The sequence below is a fragment of the Aplysia californica genome, unplaced genomic scaffold (genome assembly GCF_000002075.1).
Source record: "Aplysia californica isolate F4 #8 unplaced genomic scaffold, AplCal3.0 scaffold00006, whole genome shotgun sequence".
NCBI lineage: Eukaryota > Metazoa > Mollusca > Gastropoda > Aplysiida > Aplysiidae > Aplysia > Aplysia californica.
Window position 1 is genome coordinate 2600491 of NW_004797276.1, and position 22142 is coordinate 2622632.

Genomic DNA, 22142 nt, shown 5'->3' on the forward strand with positions numbered 1-22142 from the left:
TCATCATCATCATCATCATCATCATCATCATCATCATCATCATCATCATCATCTTCATCATCATCAACAACAACACCACCACTGCTAGTAATAGTAGTGGCAGCAACAAAATCAAAAACAGTAACAGCAGCAGCAGCAGCAGCAACAACAAACAGCATAAGTTGCAGGGAGAGCGGATGGATCAGTACCAGTCACAACAGCGGTAGAAGTGCCACAAACAAAATTCTTCTCCTCTCCACCCACTAGTTATAGTAAAAAGGTTATTGGAAGAAACAGGGTCTGTTTTGATCTCGTTATCATTAAAGAGGAACAGAGTAAAGGCACAGAGAATTGATAATAATCAGGACTGCTTTATTCTTTGTGGGCCCAAAACAATCCAGCTTACATATTATCAAAACAAACTTTTCCAATCGGAGCAGCCTGTAGAAAAAGGGGACTATTTTGGAATAATAATATTATCATATTAGGCCTAAAATGGTCCACGGCCAAGGACAACTTATATAATATCCACCTTACAATGAATAAGATTGTTGGAGGCAGACCCAATTGTGCAACTTCTCAACTCTGAAGCAGGACTGGTGTTTTCCCCTTTTCCCTGATCTTTTATTTTAAGTTTCAGTCTAGATCTACTAGTCAACACGTCAAAGAAATTGTTTAAAAAATTTTAAAACTATAAAGTAAAACAACAAGCATCATGGAGTTCAGCCGTGAGGGGAAATATACATATTTATATATATTTATATAATCATATGGGGGCTCTCGTGGCCTAGAGGTTAAGGTGTTTCATTCAAAGGTCCCGGGTTCGAATCCGGATAGCGACTGAAAATTTTTCTTCTCTAAAATTGTCTCCTTTCACCTCCTTTCCTGCTCTCTAACAACAATGTAGGCCTACATGTACTGTTGTCTGCTTTCGTCCCCACTTTCTGCTCCCACCACTTTACCTCCTTTGCCCCATCCTCTGGGCCTCTGACTCTTTCTGCAGCGTCTCCTTGGCTCATATGCTGTCTTTCAGCTACACCCCTGATCTTAGGGCAGGAAAGATCTACACCTAGCCTTCTCGGACAAGAGCGAAAAATCTCGGAGGTCCCGGTTGCGCACGAGATTCCTTGGTAGTCCAAAATCGATATAGACTTCGGCCGCCACCCGGGCAAAATTCAAAATTTATAATTCCTATACCAACTGAACAAGTTTGGTGTGTGTGTCCCGCGTTCTCATATGACATTATGCAGTTGCGAGCGGGCGAAAAACACTTACAAATTAGAAGGAAAAAAATATTATTTAATTATATAGATCTAGATCTAGGCCTAATACGTTATATAATATAGATTTTTTAAAATATTATTATTAAATAAAAAATTAGACGATCTCACACGCTTTTCCGACAGCTGGAGCCTCAGTGTGGAATTCCTTCCAACTGCATTTGACCGCATTTATGTCTTATCTAAAAACACTAGGTACAGGCTGAAGTGAAAATTTTTGTTTGGGCTCTAAATTAAGTACTGGGCTTCCCAATAACCAATAAGGGTAAAAAACAGAAACACAATATGATTTCACTGTCAATTTTCTGAATTCTTCAAATGCAAATAGTTCGACAGACCAAAATTCGCGCAAATTCTGTGCAGGGATTCTGGAAAAGATTGAATTGATACAACCTTGATATTTTAACACAGTGATTTTGTATATTATAGTAGTATATATAATTACAGCCTGCCATTAATGCACTAAAGATTTACTTCCCTAAGTCTCATACTTTTCTTGTAACTGCTCTTTATGTGTCATATTCGATACTCAGACCAAAAAAAAATTGATCACAAATCAGAGTGATACTGTCAATTTTTTTTCACTGACAGAAAACTTCTTACAATATCACAATAATCTTTTAGTACGTTACAAACATATTATCCAGAATTACAGTTATGCAAAGTGGGATTGGGCTGTGACATGTAGGGGCCTACTTTCAGAAACAGAGCTGTTAAGTACTTTTAAATAGGTACTTAAGTACAAATTTAAGTACAATCTAAAATATGTACTTAAGTACAGTAAAAGTACTTCCCTGTTAAATGTATTTGAATACAAGTACTTTTTAAAAATGTACAAGTACTTTTGAGTACATTTTGAGCACTTTCTGCTAATATGCTAAAACACTTCAGAGCTAATGCAAAACTTCATATTGAATAACATATCTAGTATATTTGACAAATTCGGCCATTTATTACTAATAATGTAAACAGTATACAAAGCGTTTGAATATATACACATTGAACGTAGGTGGAAATGGTCCGTGAAATTGAAAAAAAAACAACCAACAAACAAAAAGACGCAACTAGTGGGTACGTGATATCATGAATAGAACTTGTTTGAGCAATACAATACGATCAAATGTAAGTCAGTCCTAGAGGTCGGAAAATAGGAAAAGTATCCAAATTGGAAAATGTAGAGACAAAGTTGCTCTAAGAAAAATATGAAATTGATGAAAATGCCAGCAAAAAAGAGTGCATTGAATTCTTCATTAACAAATCCTCAAGGAATCAAGGTAGCCTTAAGTACAAACCACACAAAAAAGGAAAAAAGAAATTTAGGTAGCCTAAAAAATTGTTAGATTGATATACATTGAGAACTCAGTTTCAGTTTCAATTGATTATAATAGTGGTAAGACAGATTTTGGTCACACTGTGTAGTCTGTAGTCCACGGAGCCCACGGCAAACCAAAATAGGCCTACATGTAATTTCCTAGAGTCTAGTAAGTGTAGTGTAGCCAAAAATTATCTACTACAGTAGTCTCCGCCTTAGATCCCAGCGCTCGGGAGCAAGGGAAATACGGGATCTTAGTTTATGACATATGGCGAGCAAAGAGTGGTCAACCTTGATGACCAATCACAGTAGTATGGTGGCATGAGGCATGCCATAATTTTATACCGTACACTCATTAGCATATCGTCTCGAGATCTTTATCTACGTTTATCCAGTTGCCCCTCCCCTTTACCGGTCCAAAAATTGTAGCCTTCACAGAATTCTACACTTATAGAAGCGGAACTCCCTCTTCGCGATCGCCGATTCGCTGTGAGGAATTGAAACTAAAACATGGCGGCCGGTTGAGGGCACCTTTGGCTGCGCGCACAGCGAGGCTTCGCGTTGCTATGCACGCTGATGCTAGTGGTAGGGCTTGGAAGACACCCTACATCAGTATTTTAAAACTTTCTTCGAAGAGGAAATATAGTGAAATAGTCTAGTACATTTTTATTGCCTACAATATGTCATATTTGGCAATGTTACAATGTATTTGTATTGTTGGTTTGTTGTTTTTTTTTAAATGATGGGATGGGATCTAGATCTAGATAGATCTAGATCTCTAGATATCTAGATCTATATCTAGATCTATTAAAGATCTTCACAATCACAATACACTTGATAATAACACTAATTATGAACATTAATTCTGTTGGCAAAATATCTAGATATAGATCTAGTCTTGATTAGTACTAGATCTACGATAAGGGGACGCTGACAGTAACATGCTCACGACAATAATATTGTCATTAAACTTACGGCCATCCAAAGCAAGCAAAAGAGAACAATATAAGCCTTTTGTCCAATTTACTAGAAAGAGATAAATAAATTGAGCTTATATTGAGGAAATGTATTATTTCTCACTTTAAAAATTCATTTCTGTGTTTGCATCAGTAGTGTGTACATACAACAACATTAACATTAACGTGTTTTGTTTAAAGCATGCGCGAGTCTAACAAATACAAGAGATTGGAGAATGTGTCGGTTGCACATAAAATACATAGGCCTATTGTACATGCTGCCAAAAACACAAAAATGCAGAAAAGGCCTCAAAATATTGGTTTACACATAAAAGCCAATAATGCAAAACAAAGTAAACAAGACTGGAACTGGCATATGTTTCCTGAATATATGTTCAAAGTCATTTTCTGTGTGTTGGGAGTGTGATTTCTAATGCATGAATGATAGGCTCATTTAGATGTGATAATGAAGAAACTTGTGTCTACAGTCACAACAGAAGGAGTTCCATGGCGAGTGATCACTGGTCAAGGATTTCAGAGCTGTGTGCATTTTGAGAAAATGTATCCCCATACCCTGGATCACATGTCGAGGGGATAGGCTTGTCCCCCTGTAATCCCCGCACACAGTAAACAAACACATATTTTTGAACACGAATAAGAAAAAATAAGTGGTCTCTTGTTACGGAACAAATTGAAGTCCTGTTTCAATTCGATTAATTGATAAAAGTGCGTATCGCAATGCGTTGGCCACCCCCTGCCCTATAGGACTATGCTATTTAATAAATACATTCGTCAGACCTGGAATCTTTAATGCCCGCACACAGTAAACAAACACACATTTTTGAACACGTATAAGAAAAAATAAGTGTTTTCTTGTTACGGATCAAATCGAAGTCCTGTTACAATTCAATTAATTGATAAAAGCGTGTATCGCAAGGCATCGGCTAACCCAGCACTATTACGCTATTTTACAAATACATTCGTCAGATCTGGAATCTTTAATCTTTAATTTTTAATCTCCGCACACAGTAAACAAACACACATTTTTGAACACGTATATAAGAAAAAATAAGTGTTGTCTTGTTACAGATCAAATCGAAGTCCTGTTACAATTCAATTAATTGATAAAAGCGCGTATCGCAAGGCATCGGCTAACCCAGCACTATTACGCTATTTTATAAATACATTCGTCAGATCTGGAATCTTTAATTTTTAATTTTTAATCCCCGCACACTGTAAACAAACACACATTTTTGAACACGTATATATAAGAAAAAATAAGTGTTGTCTTGTTATGGATCAAATCGAAGTCCTGTTACAATTCAATTAATTGATAAAAGCGAGTATCGCAAGGCATCGGCTAACCCAGCACTATTACGCTATTTTATAAATACATTCGTCAGATCTGGAATCTTTAATCTTTAATTTTTAATCCCCGCACACAGTAAACAAACACACATTCATGAACACGTATAAAAAAATAAGTGGTCTCTTGTTATGGATCAAACTGAAGTCTAGTTACAATTCAATAATTGATAATAGTGCGCATTGCAATGCATTTGCTAACTCAGCATTATACGCTATTTAATAATACATTCGTCAGATTTGGAATCTTAAATTATAATCATAATTATATGAGCCCACGCGTGGGAAGTGAAAGTGAAAGGAATTGAAAATGCTTTTAAAAACAATTATGAAAGTAACATAATTAAAGTAGGACTACATGTGCTTATAAAGGCCCAAAAAGGTGTATGGATGCGGAAATTAATGTTTCGGATGAAAATAATACGCTATCTCTACTACTGTAGCATGCAGTCAAAAATTTGATGCGCAACTTATTATCAAATATCTAGGCTACTGAACTATCAAACACCTAGGTCTAGATTCTCCTACTTTTACATAATGACTTAGATCTATATCAATTCGTCTTAACCGATGAGTATTTTTTTCAAACATTTGCACACATCTATAGGTTCTATATTATTGTAGAAATTTCTTTAAAGAAAATTCTTTAATAAATACAAGCCCAATATTTAAAAAAAAATCCCAGTCAATGGTTTCTACAGATTTTTAAAAAGTTTATAGCTGGAGCTAAATCTCTTTTAAAAGCAAGTCCGTCCTTTTTTCTACTTCTGCTGGCGACATAAAGTTAATTATTGAACGCATGTTTTGAGAACATTAGTTAGATCTAGTGAAAAAATATGTTCAGTGTAAAACAAATTTCTTGTAACAAGTTTTGCTACTAAAAAATTACGTAGGCCATATGCGTATGCAAAATGTGTGTGGGAAGCTAGAAGTGCTGTGAACAATCCCATCCGTGTTACGATTTTTTCACAGTTCTGTAGATCTTATATTTATAAACTCTCTATGTCTGCTGTTTCTGTTGTTGCACCCAAAAACACAACAATTTAAAACCTTAATTCCAATCTCTAGTTGCACAGTGAATTCTGTAACTAAAAATTACAAACTGGACAGTAAATGTTCCACTTTTCACTCGTTTGTAAAAGCCGCTATTGCTTTAAAAGCTATAGGGTTACTTCCGAAAACGATAAATCGTGCCCTCAAGACGCCATTGTTTTCGGTCTTCAATTCCTCACAGGTCACGTGGTACAGTTCCCGTTCTATAAGTGTAGAATTCTGTGGTAGCCTTCCATCTCTGATTGAGTCCCCCTGCCCCTGTCGTTACGTACCATTACGCTGTGACCACGCCAATTAAAATCCAGGCTGTCTCGCAAATTCGGGAATAGAGAAACACTGAATTCAACTTCAATTATCAGGGAAGAGTTCACAGTTCGATGTGATCCTGCCTGGAGCGAACTTGTAGGCCCTCCTCCCAGCGAGTGATGAAAGTTCAGGTGGCGAGCTCAGATGCGAGTGCGATGTTTGGGGAAAAGAAACGCCCATCGGTCAGTTCACACCTCGGTGTGATCCCGTCTGGGGATCATTTTAATCTCCTTGGGATCATTGTACCTTTTCATGGAGTTTTACAACGCTTGTGATCACATTCACGAGAGTGGATGATCTTTGACGCGACGGGCAGTTCTTTAATCTCAATTTTTAACTCTTGGTTGATCGGCTGTGCCCGCCCGGGTGTTTGTTCCGTAAATTATGATCAGAAATGCCGGCACTTATTCTTTCATTAAGCTTCAAATGTACTCAAAATGTACTTTAAAAATACTCAAAAGTACTTTTATAAAAAGTATAAAAGTACAGTTAAAAGTACTGGTTCTCAAAATGTACCGGAGTACAGTAAAAGTACCAAAAATTGTAACGCAAGTACAAGTACCGGAGTACTTGTACTCCGTTACAACCAGCTCTGTTCAGAAATATTTCTGCACAGGTGAGCCACCCCCTAAGAAAATCATAGTTTTGAGAAAACTGAAAAAAAACAACAACAACGAATTCATACTGGTCTATTTCAACAAAATGTTCACAAACATGGCATATGCGAGCACTTTATAAAAGTTTTAGACACTTGAAAATATTTCCAATCGATAAAGCAGATTGCTCTACTAAAATAGTCCAAAATAGAAAAATTGGTTTTTGATACCAAGATCGAGTTTTTCTTACTGTCAGCTACTGCCTGCCGTGGGGTACCTTAAATCCTATTAACCTTATTACATACAATGTAGTTCTAGATCTCTAGTTTGATTCTTCTTCCAACAACAAAAAAATGTGATCAGTAGGCCTAGCCACAGCCATTGTCTATCTGTGCATGTCATTTGTGTTCCTTGTCTTATTGCAGGTGTATTTGTTTATATGTTTTTGAAAGGAATGTTGTACCTTGAATGGTCCAGCTGAGTATTCATACACATTTAATTTGATTCTCCTTTCATTGCGAAGTAGACTATGGGCTACTGGACCCCCCCCCCCCCCCCTGGGGATTTTTGCTCACTATGATTTTCTGAAAGAGCACACCCAGGACTTTGCACGCAAAAAAGTTTGCACCCAAATGTTGGCAATCTGCGGAGTTATTGCCCCTGAATTGTCGAAAATTGAGCAAATTAACTTTTTTTTAAAATTCACTTTTTTAGTTGACATTCTGATTTTCTTTTAATTGAGACTTAAGTTGGCGTTGTGGGTTAAATAAAAACAGTTATATTGAACATTTTGTGGTAGTTATTTACATAGCTTATAGAGAAAAAAATAATGTTTTAAGTCCGTTTTCTCTAAAAATTGAAAACAGCTGCACAAAGTTAGCGTAATATACTCCCTGCTGGGTATTACACAACAAAGGAAAAGCTACACATGCAAAACATTTAGTTCAACAGAAAATCAGTACAATGCAGAGTTACAGACAGGCCTTAGCAATGCAGATGGATATTGGCTATTTGTGTACATGATGTATTATATTGAGTTGTCTCGAACAAAGAAATTTATATAATTGACAAAAAGATTATATATAGCATCTAGAAATTAACTTGCATAGAGCATAATATGTAACAGAAGTGAGTTGCTTGGGTGCTAGTTATCCAAATGTTATACTGTAAGTCAGTTGATGTTGCATGTAAAGCCTTATTTAGATGCTTTCTATGTCATCAGTTCATCTTCACTGCTGTCACTTCCAGAATCTGAAATCTCATCTTCTTCATCACATATGATAGAGAAGATGGCATGCACGATCAGCAGTGTGTCTGCTTCCTCATGGCTGGAGGGTAACTCTGGAACAGGTCTTGAGTCTGTAGTCTTTCCATCACTGCTACTGAGGACAAAGCACTGTTGGTCACTGGCAAAGTATATTTCTCTGTTCAGCAACATCATTGCATAACAATCTTGTTGCCATACATAAAGTAAGAACTGTGTCAGTTGCCTTTTGTTTTCATTATTCATATGGAACACTTTGAAATCTTTGATACTCTGTTATCAAGGTGGGTTCCACCTTAGAATTGATAAAACACGGGTCAAGCTGTTTTTTTGGTATATGGATTGATCCTTACATTGTTCTGTCAACCTCTGGTGTCGGCTGGGGAATGTATGGCTGCTCTTTGATTTCTCGTATGACTAGTCCATGAGTTGAATGTGTGGATCCAGTTCCTGATAAAGTTTCCTCATTCAAGTCAAAATTGTCCAAACAGAAGTGAGTGATGAGTTTGTTGCCAGGCATGATGGATGGGGGCAAACTACCTGAAGAAACATGTATACTGTCCCACATGGCAGTTTCCTCTTCTAAGAGAAATGAGTGGGATACAGAATGTCCATGCCGGTTTAAGATATTGATCAGCTGAGTGTTTCCTGTTGGATGACGGACACATATATACCAATCATAATATGTTAAGGCTTTTTCCATTCCCCTTTCGTCACATTGTAGCATATGTCCTGACCTGTAGAAACAACTCTCCTGTGGTATCTTGTTGACTGTGTTTTTCCATTCTTAGAGTAAAGAAAAGAAAGAAATATTGTAAATACTTGTGGAATCTGCAAAGTTTCTGTTCGCAGATCTGTGTCTGCTGAAAGCCAAGGTAACTTTTGACTTTCATTGCATCCATCAAGAACAGATCGTCGTATCACCTTTGCCACTTCTATAACAAGTCTCTCTTCAGAGGTTACATTTTCAAAGGCAACTCCGACAGCCTGCCCAGTCGAAATTTCATCAGAGTACTCGAGATCACTTGTCCCAGAATATCTCTGCCAGAAGTTGATCCTGGACTTGATGTGCTTCACAAGTTTCTCCTCAACTTATATGTCTTGTAGTACTTGTAAAACTCTAGATAATTTGTTTGCATGAAAGTGCAATACATCTCTTTCAAAAGACTAATCCTAACAAGAAGGGCCAGCGCAGTGACATGTTCTTCCACAAACTGACGGACGTGCTGAAAAGCCTTGGAGTGGGCTCCTCTGCAGCTGGAGCTTTCTTTCTTTCTTCAGCGTCTGCCTTTTCTTCTCCAGAACAGTATTTAGATGTAGAAGCTTGTGAACGTCGATCCTCCTTACGTGTGTTAGCTTTTCTACATGGTTCATGATACCATGCCTGTTGGGCAATGAGAACAGCATTTTCAATTTGGCCCCGAAGTTTTGAGTCAGATTTCCTGTTTACAGCTTCTTTTACAGAGGCTTCAGATGTTCTGGTAACACATTTGACAAGTTTATGAACGTTCTTAGTTCCCTTGCTGTCATGTGTCCATTCAGTAGTCTTTTCACAGAAAAGGCATTGAATAGGCAAGAGGCGTGTTGAAAACGATTGCTTTACTTTTTTCCTAGTGGAGCAAGACCCTTCTTGTGCTGATTTGTCAGACTCTCCTGATGAATGCCTTTTTCTTGGACTCCTCAAATTGATGAATGTACTGTAGCAGTAATCATGAAACCCATGTTGAGCAGAGTCAAACTCAGTCGGTTTTCTTTCACAAATTGAGGATAGTCTATCACTGTCAGTTTCTGCAAGGTACCGTTGGGTTTTTGATTTTTGAATGGTGTCCCAGCGTCTCTCAGTGAGAGGTTTTGTTTAATCATGGCCTTTGAAGTTACAGTTATGCACTGCACATGTCCTTTCTTCAAGCGGTTCTTTCTTTTGAGATTTTGACCTCTCTTTCTTTGATGTCAAGGGAACTGATTTCAGTTCTATCTTGCTTAATTTTGAACATTCCATTCATTCTCTGAAGCATACTCGTATAAAGAAAATTGTACATTGCTAGAAAAACCAGACTTCAAAATTTTCACCTCTGTCTTCTTTTAAATTAGCTTTAACTAACAAAATGTTTTTCAAGACACCTTTATCATGCCCATATGATTGATCTAGACTATATCTGAGACGAAAGTATTCATGCCGCCTTTTTGACGTTTTTAAAATGACGCGCGGCAGTTTTGTATTTTTTCAATACAGCAATAGCAAGGGTCATAACTCCTTAACTCGTAGTTATTTTGCACACAATCCTTCTCATTTTGTGCCTCAAACTTTGAGTCAAAGTGTGTATCTATCAGAAAACTATTGTACCAAGTTATAGAAGATTTGAAGCAGTCTAGCCGTACTTATTCTTAATATGATGGCTAGACTGACCATTTACAGAAAATAGGCCTACTGAATTGTAAATGATACATTTTTAGTGTGCAGTACCTAAAGTATTTGTATTTGAGACGAAACCAGGTGCCTTAATGACAGTGCATGTATTTTAAACCTCCTGTTTTCTAATGTTAACAGGGCCTAAGATAAGTACGGCTAGACTGACAGTCTAGCCGTACTTATGTACGGCTAGACGTCTTGTCTAGCCGTACTTAAGTACGGGTAGACAGCAACGCTAGCCGTACTTACGGACGGCTAGACTGTCAGGCTAGCCGTACTTAATATTGATGGCTGAATTGTAAAGGAAATTTTTAGTTTGTAATGCCTAAAGTATTTGTATTTCTTCAGACAAAATCACAAGGTGCCTTACTAACTTGCATGTATTTGAACCTGAATAATTGCTAGATCTAGATCTAGATCTAATGAGACCTGTGTACTTAATTAACAGGCTTGAGTCGATAGGGCTAAACCTAGATCTAAGTACGGCTAGCCACTTCGATATAATTAATCATTTCTATAGATTTTGAGAAATCAGCCTTTGAATTTTCTTTTTTCCTCTTTGCACCTTGTAATTAATTATCAAATCTTTTTTTTTACAACACTTACTTCATCTTATAATATTTGAGTTTTACATCATATGAAAGTACACATTTTTAGCTTCACAGAGAACCCCAAAATAAAAATCAAGTATTTTCTTAATTTCTGGACAATCAAGGGCAGTAACTCTGTAGATTGCCAACATTTTGGTGCAAACTTTTTTTGGGAAGTCCCTAGGTCCTACCAGAGAGTCCTACCCTTTCAGAAAATCATGGTGGCGAAAAATCCCCCCCCCCCCCCCCCCCCCCCACCAGGGGAGGTTCACTCCCAGTAGCCCATAGCCTAAAGCACCTAGATCTAGACTTAGATCCAAAAGGCATTGGGTGCTGTAGAAGTAATAGTAGATCTATTAATAATATTATTATTGTAATCTTTATTATGATCATTAAATTATCACGACTGTGGAGCTCTTTTGTTTTGAAAGGTTTTGCAATGTGGAGTCTTTTGTAAACTTCGCCATCAAAGAAGTAATACATGCCAAATGAAGTACACAATACTGCGTTTAGTGTTTACAGTTTACTGTTTGCACATTGTGGACAAACACAGTATTTGTTGTAGTCTCTTGCTTCGGGTTAGAATTCTAGATTCTGAATTTAGGTAAATGTGTCTTAGGCTTACCGTGTCTTATTTCCCTACAACAGAAAGAGGCTTTCAGTTAGTATAGATCTAGATCTAGATTCTAGATCTAGACTAGATCTATCTATATCTAGATATAGATATAGATCTAATCTAGATCGATATATAATCTAGATCTAGATTAGATCTAGATTCTATATTAGATCTAGATCTAGATCTAGATAGATAATTAATACATTCTGATCATCTTCCATTGGCAATAAAGCATCCAAAAGGAAAGAAAACAGTCTGTTTCAGTGCGCAATGCAGGTCCTAAAGAAATAAGTGAAACAACTAAGGCCTAAGGCTACAAGAAGCCACACTGTCAACAATGCCAGATGTCAAACGAAGTGTATACAGACCCGGTAACCGGGAACAAAGTCACGAAGTGTACAGACCCGGTAGGGGAACTCTTTTGTGATTTCGGGAGGTTTCAGCCTCCAGACCCAGTAGAAATCTAGTGTGTGTGTGTGTGAGAGAGAGAGAGAGGGAGAGAGAGAGAGAGAGGGGGGGGGGGGGTTGCTAGTAAAATGTATGACATGCCCCACCCAGTTGGCAGGAGGGAACGAGAGAAAGATAGAGTGGGAAATAGGTCCGGACAAAGAAAGACAGAAACAAACAAAGAAAAAGAGAAGGCGAGCGATACACAGAGTAGAGAGAAAGAAAGAGAGAGAGAGAGGACTGCTCGATTGAAATTATGACATTGTAACTTGTTCTTTTGGTATTTTTTTACTTTCCCTCCCGTCTAACACTCAGCTACCAGAGTTATCTATTTTCTACTAAATATTGATGCGCTGAACACGAATATCAACTTCATTTCCGTAGCAAATTAATAGTTTTTGAAATATTTGATTGTTTTTAACCGAGATAGACATGCTTTGGACCAATCGGGGGGTTCCAGGGGGGCCTGCCCCACTGGGGTAAAAGAAAATCTGCCCCCCTGTTTTTACACCCATAATTTGATATTTTACAGTTAAATTTGAAATTGTCTTGAAAATAATTGATTTGCGACAGTTTTAGTGGCTTTATGTGTGATCTGCAGCAAACAGTACAGCAGTTTGACCCCTGAAACAGTGCATCTGTGTGTGGGAGTGAAAGTAAAAATTTACCGTTCTTTTCTTCAAATTGTGATTCCTCCATCCAACTCCAAAACGGAGGAAAAATGATCGTTCATCGAAAAGACATCTGCAATCTTCATTTAGATCTAGGCTAGCCGCGAAACTAGATCAAAGATTTAAGTCTGTCTAGATCTAGAAGAACCTAGGTCTACCCTGAGCCAAGAGGGCGCTGAAACTCTCCGAAATCACAAAAGAGTTCCTTTACCGGGTCTGTATACTTTGTGACTTTGTTCCCGGTTACCGGGTCTGTATACACTCCCAATGTCAAAAGCCGATATTGCGCTCCAAAACGGACGGGGCAAATTTGGTCCGCTTCAACTTCAGTGCGCAACCCCATCGGGCATGTTCCAGGCATTCAGAAGCAGCCTGCGATCATTTGGGCTCGATTTTAGTGTACATTCTACGATACATAAGAGCTAGATTAACCAGAAGTGCTAAATAATCGACCACTCAAGCGCTTAGTAATTCACCGACTCCGATAACGAAAACAATCAATATGAAGGGGCAAAACTTACTGACACCGTAGAATCACGTGTGTGTAGACAGGACCCTCCAAAACGAAAGTGCAATTTAGTTGTTACTCAACTGCGCATGCTCACATAAAGTAACCTCGTTTTCGCTGTTCTTTATCCAAAAAAAAAGCAGGAGACTGGGGGTTGCGCACCCAACAAGGTGCACGGTGATGCGGTTTGACTCTAGAGATATAGATCTAGATAAATAAAATCTAGATCTATATATTCTAGTCTATATATCTAGATCTAGAGATCTAAATCTAGATTATAGATCTAGATTAGATATAGATATAGAATATAGATCTAGATATAGATATATATAGATCCTACACCAACACCCCGAAGTAAGCCAACATATTATAGAATCTAGAATTAAAAATGTTGGTTTACTCCGGGGTGTTGGTGTTGGGTTTGTTGTGGGCTGTGCAGGTGCCAGCAGAAATCAGCAGACTCTAGATCTAGATTCTAGATCTAGTTTCCTGTAGGCCTATATGTTGGGCGCGATCTGTCGATGATGATCGCGCAGCGCATTCTCTCTCTCTCTTCTGACGCTGTGGCTTCATAAACGGCCATCGATGCTGACAGCACGCAGGAACTCAACACTTGCGCAGCGCATTTGGTTGATCGAGGAAATGCGCAACAATCGATGGATTGTTGCGCATTCTGTTGATCACCGGATCGCGCAGCGCTTTTTGTCGATCCGTTTGGTTGCGCATTCTATAGATCTTACTCCTGAGTTTTGTTAGATCTATGTTTTGTTGTCGTCCAGAGTGTAATTTAGATCTAGTTTCACTCTCCAAAGTCAAACCGTAACTGAATGGAAGTAACTGCAAGTCAGGGTTACAATAAAATTTAACTTCGAAGTGGCTAGCCTGAGAGTCTAGCCGTAGTAAGTAGGCCTACGGCCGTACTTAGATCTAGGTTTGGCCCTATCGACTCAAACCTGTTAAGTATACAGGTCTCATTAGATCTAGATCTAGAATCTAGTAATTATTCAGGTTCAAATAACATGCTAGTCAGTAAGGCACCTTTTGGTTTTGTCTGAAATACAAATACTTAAATAGGCATTGCAAACTAAAAATTTCAATTACAATTCAGCCATCAGTATTAAGTACGGCTAGATTGCCAGTCTAGCCGTACTTATCTTAGGCCCTCTTAACATTAGAAAACAGGAAGTTTGAAATACATGCACTGTCATTTAAGGCACCTGGTTTCATCTTAAACACAAATACTTTAGGTACTGCAAACTAAAAATTTATATTTTTACAATTCAGTAGGCCTATTTTTTTTTAATGGTTAGTCTAGCCATCATATTAAGAATAAGTACGGCTAGCCCAGCTGTCTACCCAGTACAGCTAGCCAACCAGTCTAGCTGTACTTAAGTATGGCTAGACTGCCAGTCTAGCCGTCATTAAGTACGGCTAGCCTTTTCCATTTTTACTAGATCTAGAGTATAGATCTACATCGCAATTTAACGTCAATAACGGAACTTGAAATCAGGGTTATAGGTCGGTGAGTATCACTCCGAACACTTTTATTCAATATGGAGCGGTTCACAGCGATAATGGAGAAAGAAGCGTAGTTATTGTCTAAAAATCCAGGGTCTGTTTAACTAACAATAGAGAAGTTTGACATGATTGTTGCACATTCTGTTGATCAACAACAATAAGCCATTAAATCTTGACCGTATTTGGAATACCACGTGACGTACTCAGCCTATCAAATCGGTCCAAATACTGAGTGCAGGTGCTCGATTTAACGTCGTGTCAATTTATCTGCCTCATTCAACCGTCAACACTTAAAATTCAACACACCACTCTTCTTGGAAGCAAAACAACAGGACGCTCAAAGACTGACATGCTCAGTAAACCAATTTTCTTTTTTTTTTCATTCACTGCAGTCTTCATAGTTTATCAACTTCATTTGAAAATGCTTCGAAAGGTACTGCGAGAAAACAGGATTGCTCGACGTTGGCAGTAACTTATAATTGCCTTTAGACACCCAGCAAAAAAACTTAAATCCTTATGTAAACAAAAAAAAATCCCTCCACGCCCTGTTCACACCTCACACACTCACATACACACACACAAACACACACACACACACACGCACATCTATATGCACACGCATGCACACGCACACACACACACTCACATGCACACACACACACACACACACACACACTCACACACACACACACGGGCCACTCCATTCCCAAATATAACCAAAAAATCGGGAGAAAGGAAACCGTTCGGAGAAATAGTGTTCAAGTTTATTTTCCCGAGCGTTCGGAGAAATAGAGCCCGGCTTATTCAAATGTATCAATGGTGGCAATGCTAAATTATTTGGAATTCTCTGTTTTTTTGGCTTCTAGAGTACTGGGATGTCAATACTGACCTCACTTTGCCCCCACGGGATGTCAATCAGAGACATTGTGATAGATATATAGCAACAAAAATGTTGCAGCAGTTATCTCCTTTTTGACATACACGCACTTTTTAAAGTTAAATTTTCTTTCTGAATACGGTATATAATGGCCTTTGAGGTTGAAAATCAGTCTGTAGACAGCATTTGGTGTAATGGAGTAATTTTTTTTTAAAACTGTCGAGTAGACCTAAGTGCTGTTTTACTCTTACGCCATGATGAGAATTCAGATGAAGAATGAGCTACATCTAATGTTTCCTCTTCCGATTCTAATTATTTTCCTTTTTCGGTAAACATGCGATCATTTTCAGTTTTCTCAGTAGGCCTAGATGCTGAAAATTTCATAATGGTAGGGGTCTTTTTGCCAAGATACAGACCGTATGGTACTGATGTACCGTATCTGCATCCTGGTCCGTGAAAATAGTGTTGTGCGCTGCATGGGTGGAAAGTGTTATACGCGGTATCGATGTCTTATGAAAGAGAGCTAGAGATGTGCTGCAATTTTTCAGTATTAAATTAGTATTTCACTTGGTTTTAACAAGGGTGGTTTCAAGGGGGCTTGCCCCCCTGGCCTGATAAAAGTATGGATGGTTTCAGGGGGACATGCCCTCCTGAATTTAACCATAATTTGATGTTTTGCAATTAAGTTTGATATATATGTATCACCCATGTGCATCAAACATCTTATCGGCATGCTCGTAGAAATGTAATCCTAGGTAGATCCAAAACCCACGCTCTATAGAACTGTTACAATATCGTTTGGGCCAAAACCAGATTTTATCCTGGCCCAATTATTTAGGCTGGTCAATTTAGCTTTCAATACTGTGATACTCTGCAGGATCAGTTTGGTTTGGAGTTTGGTTTTGGTGGAGAGGCACTTTAAGCTACCATCTTAGCACAACCGAACTGAAACCGATTATAATGAATGATGATTTTCAAAAACAAACCCATTTGTTTTCAAGGCTGCGAGTCAGGCATTTGGTTTGAGGGAGGGGTTTATAATTTATAGTTTGCATTGAAGCTGCCTGAAACTGAACCGAACCGATATCCTATTGCAAGTTTCCTGAAATGTCTAGACTCTAGACAGATCCTCATCTATTTAAATGTCACTTTCTGTGCAGAATTTCATTAAAATGTCGTTTTTGAGTTTTAGTAATTCTTAGAATTCTATTATGATTTATTGTACAGGTAGTCCATGACGGGGATGCCATCACTGTCTTCTTGAGGGATGCCCAAAAGTGCCAGGTCCACTGTTCCCACAGCATGGAAGTTGATGATTGTCATCTCAGTGCTGTATTTGTTGTGCGTATGGCTTGGGTACAGACATCTCGAGCGGACACTGTTTCAGAGAAGGAGCAGTGGCCAAGTCTTTCAGCCGAAACTCAGCAAGGTAAAAGAAAGACCTAATAAAATTCTGCATCCTCAAGAGACTTTTAACAATGGTAATTTTGTATAAAGTTAAGTGATTCATGGCGCACAGAAACAGGATACTTTAGTTGAGAGCTCAGGTAGCCAGTGGCGTGCTGACCTTTGACATGGAGCGGGGTCATCGCTTGGGCATTCTTCGGTCACCGTGACCGCGCGGGAGGTTTAGAAAATCGTATTTTTCATCCTGAATTGAGCTCTAATTAATGCAATAATATTGGCTGAAAGACATCACTGCATGCGGGAATCAGTAGTTCCAAGCCTTTTTCATGATATTTCAAAAACAAAGAGAATCAGTATTGGTCTGTTTAGTTGTAACAGACAGTGCAAGATGGTCTTGTCTGATTCCCGTTAACGTTTCTAGTTATGACGTAACGAGCGTCGACAATTAGAAAACTGCGCGTCAGGCTACGTTCATCTTTGAAGGACATAAACGTAATACTTAAGGGTATCTACTCACCAAAATTTCACTGCTACCGCAGTTTCCGTAACCTCAAAATGGTTGATCTATGCACCACATTGCTGTAAATATCCACACATTTCCCTCACTTAACTCCATACGAATTATGGCAGAGGCTATAGGTTTTATTATATATTTACACGTGTACTGAATCATTGTGTCCGCATGTTGTACATCTACGTGTTGGTCACTGACTGGGACAACAGACTGAGGGTGGGTGTGGCAAGTGTGACTTGTACTTGTGTGTGGGTCGTTTTTTGTGTTGAGTCTGTGCTGAGAGCACGGGTACATGTACTCTGTGTGGTTGTGTCTGTCTCAGAAATGTTGGTACTAGGACTAGCTTGGTGTGTGTATTTTTCATGGCTGCTGCAGTGAGACTGGGGGTCACGGGACTTTACTGTGGCACAGCCAAGAGAGAGAAGTTTTTTCTGTTCTCTGACTGCACATTTTTGCATCACAGTCTTCCCTGTAAGCACACCAAATGTGTTGACCACTGTCAAAAGTGTCTCTCATTGTTTGTAGGGACTAGGGACACTGCACTATTTCGACGTTTAGTGTCATAGATTGTTTTATATAGCATTTCAAACACACAAATTTGGAGTGTTCCACCCAAACACAAGTAAGAGGTCACTGGCTATATCCGAACACAAACGCGGCTTTTAAAAGGATTTTCTCTGCTTCCCTGTAACGTTCAGTCTTCCGCACACTCTACACAGACTGTTCAGGGGTGTGCTCCATTTTAAGGTCTTCGGTTTATACGGCAATAACGTTAGTAAATTTGTGGGCCTAACATAATAATCAGATGTAGCTTAACAACCTCAACTGCGGTAGTACTGAAATTTACACACTCAAAACAGGATTTGTTACTGAACACGCACATACTAATCCCCAAAAAATTCAATGCACCGTTTTGTAGCAATAATTGATTATTTATCCCCAGTTTGAAATAAGAAAAGCGTGTTACACAGGCAACAAACAGACACGTGTAGAACACTTGGTATAAAACGTAGAAGACTGGGACTTTCTTCAAGAGGAGGAGAAACGGTGCTGCTAAAGTCTATAAATTAAAACTAATTGGTTGGTCTAACGGCACCACTGTAATTGAGATAGTGATTGAGACCAATTTATCAAGAACTCACCCCAGTTTATAATGGTGCGACGAAGTTAAATGACCCCAATAAAAAAGGTCAACAGGTACCGCGCGGGGTGATTAATTACCTCTGGACAGCAGGAGCTGCGGTGCAACTAAAAGGTGCGATTTCGGCTGATTTCGTGCGCCGTGGATTATAATGATTTTTTTTTTTGTGTGTAGAGTAAAGACAAGGTTATTCAACATGGGATGCTGCTGATTTTTGCATGATACAGATTTTTAGAACGAATGTTTTTTTGTGCTTTTGATTGTTGATTTGTGTATTGACCTCAGTTTCTCCGCTTTTGTCTAATGTTAGTTCAGAATGACAATTATGCATGGGCAGTTGTCATTGGCTAGCCAGTTGATTGTTGTTCTGTCTTTCAGTTAATGAGGAGCTGTTTACATCCGCAACATGGACTCTGGATCTCTTATCTCTTTGCCAATGTGTTTTCTTCCTGTCCTGCCTTCTGGAACCAGCCTCTTTGGTGTTAGATATGAGTCAAACAACTGGGCTGAGTGCTCATTAGAAAACACGCAAAATCTAAATTGCTTCGACGGACCACCAACTTTCAAGGATAAAAGTGGTTGCTTTAGATAGGTGGATGTTTTGAACTGTGTCATTATGACATAGAAAAAACATGGGGGCGGTGATAGTGGTCGTTTGTACCGTAAAAACACAGGGTGGGGGTGGACAGTGGTTGTGTGTACAGAGGCTTATAATTTTGAATAGGTGGCTGCTAGAGCTTGTTCGACAGTATTTATGTCTGGAAGAGGTTTACTCATATTTACTTAGCCTCAACAAGTCTATAATATAGTCAAACCTGTCTAAGATAGCCTATTATGGAGGAGAAAAGTGGCCATTTTATCATATTGCCGTCTTACCTGGTGTCATTATAATGTTATAAATATGCGAGGAAGGAAATGGGAAGTGGACGTACGTTACATGTGATTGTCATATATACAGGTGGCCGTTGGAGCAGGTTCGACTGTATTTGTGTCTGGAAGAGGTTTACTCATATTGACTTGGTCTCAACTGATATATAATACACTCTCTTTTTTTAATTTTAACTTGATCTCACTGTTTAGGATGGCCTCCAGCTGTATGTGAAGCAATGCCCGGTCACCTACAGCCAGCGGCATGGGCACTTGTCAGGGCCGGTTGACACCAGGCTGGCCAAAGCTTTAAAACCGGGAATGTGTCAAGCGTCTGCAAGGCCAGTGCGAACAAATATACAGGTGAGTCTAACTACGGTGATTACTGTGGCTGGAAAGGAGATTTGGATTTTGGTCATCTTCTAAGTGATAATCATTAGAATCACAATTTTTAATAAATGTGTATAAATTTTGTTTCTTCTTCAGTGTAGAAAACACCTAAAGACCTTTAGGCTATTGCCTACTTGTTTAAGATTAAGGGAAGACCAGCATGCTTTTTTCAAAATCCGTAATGCACAGACTTAACAATCATCTAAGGTTTTTTTATATGACTTGGGGGGTCTTGTATGTTATTCAGGTAGTCAGATGGACTCTACTTCTGCGCTCCAGGCAAACTTTTACACTTTTGGGTGTCATGACCCCCAATAAAGCGTTATTTTAATGCGGGCGTAATTTTCTTATCTATAAAGCTACAGAGTTAATATTTTCACAGAATAAACTCAGTATAGGTAGCTGCAACCTGTTAGAGGATTTTTTTTATATCGTTTAAAATAAGCGAGATATCCCGGATTGTAACACATGACTGGCTAAAACACCGCAATTGTCCTTAAAATCACTCCCTCTGAGGCATATAGAACGTAGTAAATGAAAAATATTCCATAAATCAAAAAAAGCCTCTAACTCTAACAGGTTGCAACTACGCCAATTATCCACTCTGAGGCCAAATTTCAAGGGAATCCCACAAACAGCCTCCGAAATCTCGCTGCACTAAAACCCCATACCCCTAAAAATATCGAGAAAACGCAAAAAAGCGCAATGCAAAAAAAAAAAAATGCGTTCGCATTGTTATTACTTTTTGTTCAAACGCAGACAGATTAATGCAATGTTCGTCTTTTTCAGTATCTACCACTGCACTTTACCGATCACACAGTTTGGAATAGAACTGTGTAAAATGGAATAAGAATACAGTTTGGAACGATGAGATAATACCATTTATTTCTAGAGAATAGCACAAGGAAAGGGGAACAAAATTACCTCAAAGCTTGAAACAGGGCAATCATAGTCGTTCTTTATTCAGAATAGTAAAGCGATAGGAGAAACACTTCTAAACACTGAAGTACATTTCTGAACAGGTGAGATTTTCAGGATAAAATTTGTGTAAGTTGTGAGGTGTATATTTTTCTTCCTAAAATATAATTATTTCATCTTGAACTTCCATCCAAAAGTAACCGGCTTTGACTTTTGACAGTGGCATCACAAAAAACAAACAAGAAGCCCCACTTCTGTTAGCTGAGGTAGATGACTGGTACTGGTAACATACCCGATAATGCCGACAGTTTAAACTTAAAATCTGATTCAGGTCTGATCACTTGTACATAATTGGTATTGCTTAGCAAAGCATTTTGCATTGCAAGCTGAAGACGGGAGTTCGATTCCGTATCAGAAAGATGATTTTATCCTGTACCTCTGCACTTACTGTAACTTTTGGGACGAAAGATATCCTAAATTCTCGACCGCGGTGATAAAAGTAGGATGTCCAGCAGGAGTGGGATTGTTGGACAAGCATGGTCTGTCATATTTTTGGTAATAGCTAGCTTTTCGTAAATAGTCTGTTTGTATGTTGCATTTTGGACGTTTCCTCATTGTTGACACAGTGAGGAACACATAATTATGTTGTGGAATAAAAACAGTACATTATAACGAGCTGCATTAAAAAATATGTAATTACTAGAATGGAGAGGATTACAGATTGTGAACAAGAAAAAGAAAAAACAGTGAACCTCGTGTTGAATGCAGCGAATATGTCGAGTCCAAAGTTCAAGACTTTCTGCCCCCGGAGCATTTCAGATGCCAGTGCCAAGCTACCATGGCAATGCTGGCTTATCTTGGGATCCTTTCGACTTCTTGAATCAAAAGCTCTTTGCATTTTATAGACAGATACTTTCCGAAGTTTTGGCCCAAATTTACCACCACCTAAGTTTAGAATTCAACAACTAGTGAACATGTCTACCGTCAGCTATATTTGGTTCACGAACTTGATCAGTAATATGTTATGGAAATAAGTAAAATCGTCCAGTAACACATACCGAGATAACACCTTCTCTCTCTCTCTCTCTCTCTCTCTCTCTCTCTCTCTCTCTCTCTCTCTCTCTCTCTCTCTCTCTCTCTCTCTCTCTCTCTCTCTC

At 38.6% G+C, this 22142-nt stretch overlaps 1 protein-coding gene across 1 annotated transcript in view; it reads left to right on the forward strand.

Annotated features, from left to right (window-relative positions):
- Positions 1-11375: 11375 nt before the first annotated feature.
- Positions 11376-22142, forward strand: part of LOC101849737 (alpha-mannosidase 2) — a 50649-nt gene continuing 39882 nt past the window's right edge. The window contains exons 1-3 of the mRNA XM_005089520.3: positions 11376-11715; positions 16976-17177; positions 19891-20040. Of these exons, the coding sequence (XP_005089577.1) occupies positions 17016-17177; positions 19891-20040 (312 nt within the window). The 5' untranslated portion in view covers positions 11376-11715; positions 16976-17015. The remainder of the gene's footprint in view (positions 11716-16975; positions 17178-19890; positions 20041-22142) is intronic.